Raw genomic sequence first — 5266 nt, 5'->3', positions numbered from 1 at the left:
ACGATTTTTGATGATTTAGTATTAGGTTGATTTTTATGTTTCAAGATTGGTAAAATTGATTTTTGTGATGTTGTGTTTGGTTGTCAAAAAAGTTAAAGAAAAATTGAGAAAATTACTACAGATTTTTTTTCTCTCAATCTTTAAAATTAAAAAAATGTAATTTTTATTTTTATTTTTAATTAAAATGTGGTATATTTTAAATGTCAAATAATTTTTTTTAATATTATTATAATGATCATGTCAACATCGTGCGTTCTAGCAGTGCAATGTAAGATATTTTCATTAATGAGATATTGGTATGAACTGAATTGAGAATAATTTTTTACTTTTGGGTATTAAAATAAGAAGAAAAAAAAAATAAGGATCAAAATAAAAATTGTCCAAAAAATATAATGACAAAAATGGTATATTGCCAATGATAAACACAGTTGTTTGAATATCCAAAATCTATTGGGTCGAAACATCAAACATAAACACAAATTTCAGAGACAAAAAAACACAAACACAAACACACGGAAAAATTCAAATGCTGAAACCAAACCTAGACGTTTGGAGACGAACTTGACTGCTTCTCCAATCTTGAAAACCTAATGATTTTAGTTTTTAGCGAAAGAAAATTAAGAGAGAGAGAGAGACAAAAGAAATATCATATCATTCGTTGATCCGCGCTGCCATATCGGGTGTTCAACTTAAGGTATGCCTTCATACACACTGAGCGCAATGAGTTATCTCAAAAATTCATGTGAATTTTGTATCGTCATACAAAACCTGTTACCGGGATTTGTATTTTGGGTTATTTGAGATGATTTAGCAAATTAAGCTTTTTCTTATGATATTTCTGTATGTATATCTGCAACCAAATAGAGTTTATATATGTAGTATAGGATTTGAACTTCAATTATGTACTCTCAACTGTTGGAAAAATTGTTAACGATTAAAGAATTTGAGGTTCATGAATTAGTCAAAATTAGGATATATGTAATGAGGGTGTACTGAATTGAGGGACTAAAATAAAATCATTCACGAGCTAAAGTTTGAGGACTACCAATGTATTTTGGTTTGAATTTCGCTTCACTAACAGAGTACTTCCTTAGTCGCCTCGCCTGTGATAAGGTTTGCTTGCCGGTGGAGGGAGGTGGTTTAGGGATCCGGAAGGTTGGGTTTGCTTGGCAAGTAGTTATGGCAATTTGGGAAGGAAGTTAACCGTTTATGGCATCAAGTTATAACTAATAAATACATTGAGGATAAAGGGGGCTGGTACTCTAGAGCTGTTAGAGGGACTCATGGTTATGGGATGTGGAAAGAATATTTGGGCAGGTGCAGAAAGCTTCTTCGGACAAGTGGTGTATGCTGTGGAGAGGGTCATCGTATTTGATGCTAGAACGATCCTTGGTATGGGCATACTCCTCTAAAAGATCTGTATCCCGATATGTTTGCTTGCTTTGTTTCTAAAGAAGCTTGGATTTCTAACTTGATTATTCCTGCATTAGAAGGGGTATAGATGTTAGAATTTATAATTTCACCGAGCTTTACATGACTGGGAATTGGAAGGTGTGTGTAATCTTTTCAAGCTCCTTTACTCCAATATGCCAAGGGGTGAGGGTGATGATAAATTGACTTGGCAGTTGACTGGACTCGTATTTTTTGATGTGTGCTCCTACTATAATTTTTTGTCCAGTCCTTTTACTTATCTTTTCCCTTGGAAGAGCATTTGGTGTTTAAAGGCACACAAAAGGGTGTCTTTCTTTTTATGGAGAGCAGCTAGACGTAGTATCCTTACCATTGATAATCTTGTTAAAAGAGGTTTGCCCCTAGTTAATTGATGTTGCTTGTGTCATTGTGATAGGGAATATGTGGATCACCTTTTGATCCATTGTAAGTTTGCTCATGCCCTGTGGAGTGAAGTTTTTTGATATTTGGGATCCAGTGGGTCATGCTGAAGAGAGTTGCTTCTCTTCGTTTTGCATTGAGGAATTGGTTGGGGAAACATCATTCAAATCTTTGGAATATGGTACCGGCTTCTTTAATGTGATTAATATGGAGAGAATGCAATAACCGCACTTTTGAAGATACTGAAAGACCTTTAGATCTTTTGAAGTCTCTATTAGTTGGGACTTTGTATGAGTGGTCTCTTATATGGGGTTTTACACTACTTATTTCCATTTCTGAAATCCTACTTTCTGTTAGGCCTTTTTCTTGATGTATCTGTTATTTTTTCAATTATATAATGTTCATCTTTATGAACACGATGTACTTTTCTTTCAATAAAGCTTTTATTACCTATTAAAAAAAAAAAAACACTAACAAAGTACTTCTTAATAGAGAAATTTATATGTGAAAATGTGGAAATGTGAGCCTCATGTTGTGAAAAATCTGCTTAATGTATCTCCAAGTACTAACTCATCTACTTTTTTTCATCCATTCTATATTAGTTTTCCCCATAAATAGCACTATGCCCTTGTTTCTGAAGTGACATTGTTTATTGAACACTTTGAATTGAATTGAAGTAAGATACTCCAAATTCAGGTGTAGTTTGATGTCAACTGTTTGCGAAGGATGCCGTTGAGCATGGCTTAAGCAACTGTTGATGCCATGTGTTTGGGCCTTCACACTGAATGTCTGTTTATCCAGTACAGGTCTTTAAGTGTTATAATGGACTAATGGTACAGGTCCAAGCATTCTGGAAGGTCATTTTCTAAGACTTGAGCTACCTTATTGATAGCCTTGATTTCACTGTTTTACGTTTTTGTGATTCCCTACCCTTTTTCTTGTATAAAGAACTAATCTTTCTTCTAGGTATCCTTTTTACGATTCAATTTTGAACTGATATTCCCATGTTGTTTATTTTCTATTATTTATTGAATTAGTAGGTACATATGATACAAAAATCTTCTTCTTCTTCTGTTTTTTCTTCCCCCCCCCCCTCCCTTTTTCTATTTTGCTTGATATTCTTTATTGAAATGTCTGAAATTACACAGGAAGAAAAGAAATGGTTGGAGTTGCTCCTAATGAGGGAAGTCGACGGCGTTTACCAGTATGGATGCTGGGTGTAGCTGCTGCTGATCAAGAGAGAAAGTCTGATGATGTAGATAAAAACAATCACCATGCAGATGAAGGACTTTTTCCCCAAGCTTGCCATTCTGAAGCAAAAAATATGACTAAAGCACCTGGAAAAGGGATTCTGGTCCAAGAAAAAGGGGTGAATTCACATTTTCTTTTAAAATGTGAAACAAAGAAAAGAAGAAAAGCAAGTCTACAGGATTCAAACCTTGATGGTATCATCACTGAAACTGTTACCAAGAAGAAAAAGGATAATAGGCTTGGGAGAAAAGTTAGAGAACCTAGTGCACGGAAAAGACAAAAGGCAAAGGGTTCTGACTTTGGAAGGGGTGAAGATTTTGACATTCAGCTTCCAAATGATGATGATGTGGAGCTGACAATGGATGATCTGATGACCATTGCTGAAGAGGTGATTCGCTCTTTCTCCATAATTAGAAATAGCTTGTCTTGTTATTTGATTCTTAAAATTTGCATAGATATTGTTTACTAAATATTCTACATTTATTAAACAGTGTTTAAGGGTTGTGCAATTTAATACATGATAATTAAGTGGAGAAAATTTTAGCTATGGATTTGTTCCTAGAACAGTTCTGTTAAAAAATCTTAAGTTTCTGTCATCTGCTTGCGGTATGTCAAAGCTGAGAAGAATGGATTTGTTCCTAGAACAGTTCTGTTTAAAAATCTTAAGTTTCTGTCCTCTGCTTGCAGTATGTCAAAGCTGAGAAGAATAAGGAGCAACAAGTGTCAAATAGTGAATGCAGATCAGAAAGAATAGTCCCCACAACGGTCTCTTCCAGTAGTGTCTCAGTGAGTTTGCTTGATGCCCCAAATGGTAACCAAAGTTCACCCACTGAAGAAGTGACAGCTTCTCATAGTTCCACTGTGAGTTTAGCCAGTGAAGAAACTGCAATCATTGACAGGAGAACAGGAGATCCTGCTCAGGACATGTTGGATCTGTTTTTGGGTCCCTTGCTCAAGAAACCCTTTGAGCAGGAAAATAGATCTTTTATAAAGGATATGGAATTTGCCTATGAGTTTCAAAGGCAAAGTCAGAATACTGTTGTTGGAGAAGAAATAGAGCCCCTGATGAAAAAGAAGAGCAGTCTCAAAGATAAGGTAGCAATGTTTCTTGACTAAATTAGTTATCTGAATTTGTTTATACAACCTTGTACAGTACAATACAGCATTGAGATGTTCCATGATCTTGTATAGCACTTGGTTAATCCATTGGGCGACCTTTTCAGACTTATCATCTTAGTCACGTCTTCAGCTCCTCGCCTCAGATGATACTCCAGTAGGTGCATACCTTTGACCCCTAGTCTTTCTCTGTCACTTTTTATTTGATTTGTCAGTCTTTTAGCTAGTGTTCATATACATTTTTAAATTTTGAGACAGTGAAATGGGAAGGGAATTCTTTCTGTAAATATTTTGGACATAAAGGAATAAAACTTTATAAGAGCAGATCAGTAGTCATTTGGGTAAGTTAATCCTTAAAATTTAACTTTCTTGCTTTCTCCTTTCTTTTTCCTTCCTCCCTTAACTTTCTTGACTCTTTACCCACAAGACAGTTGACGTTAATTTAGCATAGAAAAATTTTCCCTTTGCTTATCACAAGTGAATCTCTCTGTCAATGTTGACTGTTTACAAGAAGTAGACCTATCTATTTGAATTTTCGAGACTTAGTAAAAGTTTTTAGAGTGCCTTAATTGTGAATGCCCAAAGATTAGTTTAGAAGTGTTGCAAGACAAAACAAAAATGATGCAGTAATAAATTGAAGAACTGAAAAATGAAGAATAGATGGTGCAGGTAGCGTAACCAAAATAATTTTTCAGATATTTTTTTTTCTTATTTAAAACTCATATATTATTTGTTAAGTTTGAATTTAATGTTGTTTAGGATATTATGAGTTGTAATGATGACTTTATTTACTTGTTGAAGTCTATTAAAAGAGACTCTCAGGATAGTTTTGGGGATTAGAATTTGATTATTTATTTATTTTTGTTAGAGATGGTTATCTAAGCTTGGTGGTGATTCCAAGCACCCCTAGGTGGTGAAGTATAGGATTTCAAGCAAATTTAAGTTGGTGATGCATAGAATTTGTCATGTTTTCTCTTCTTTTCCCTTATTTCTATTTTGCCACCAACCTGTTCTACATCAATAGATAATTTAGGGGTCAACATCTAGGCTTGCTTGGAGTCAATACCAA

At 34.6% G+C, this 5266-nt stretch overlaps 1 protein-coding gene across 7 annotated transcripts; it reads left to right on the top strand.

Moving 5' to 3' along the window:
* The first annotated feature begins 303 nt into the window (after positions 1 to 303).
* LOC111985913 (uncharacterized) lies at positions 304 to 4521 on the top strand. Of its 7 annotated transcripts, none has more exons than XM_065764948.1 (5): positions 304 to 694; positions 1847 to 2011; positions 2979 to 3469; positions 3769 to 4176; positions 4273 to 4521. In XM_065764948.1, the coding sequence occupies exons 2-5, from the start codon at positions 1888 to 1890 to the stop codon at positions 4345 to 4347; spliced, it is 1098 nt and encodes a 365-aa protein (XP_065621020.1). In that variant the 5' UTR covers positions 304 to 694; positions 1847 to 1887; the 3' UTR covers positions 4348 to 4521. The 7 variants fall into 7 exon arrangements, with proteins under 7 accessions (XP_065621020.1, XP_065621021.1, XP_065621024.1 ...); XM_065764949.1 differs by lacking the exon at positions 1847 to 2011 and adding an exon at positions 1082 to 1392 and having other exon boundaries at positions 309 to 694; XM_065764952.1 differs by lacking the exon at positions 1847 to 2011 and adding an exon at positions 2527 to 2687 and having other exon boundaries at positions 315 to 694.
* Positions 4522 to 5266: the final 745 nt, after the last annotated feature.

This window comes from Quercus suber, unplaced genomic scaffold, assembly GCF_002906115.3.
Source record: "Quercus suber isolate HL8 unplaced genomic scaffold, Cork oak 2.0 scaffold_594, whole genome shotgun sequence".
NCBI classification, from domain to species: Eukaryota; Viridiplantae; Streptophyta; class Magnoliopsida; order Fagales; family Fagaceae; genus Quercus; species Quercus suber.
Note: the sequence above shows the minus strand (reverse complement) of the source record. Positions and strands in the feature narration are given on the sequence as shown.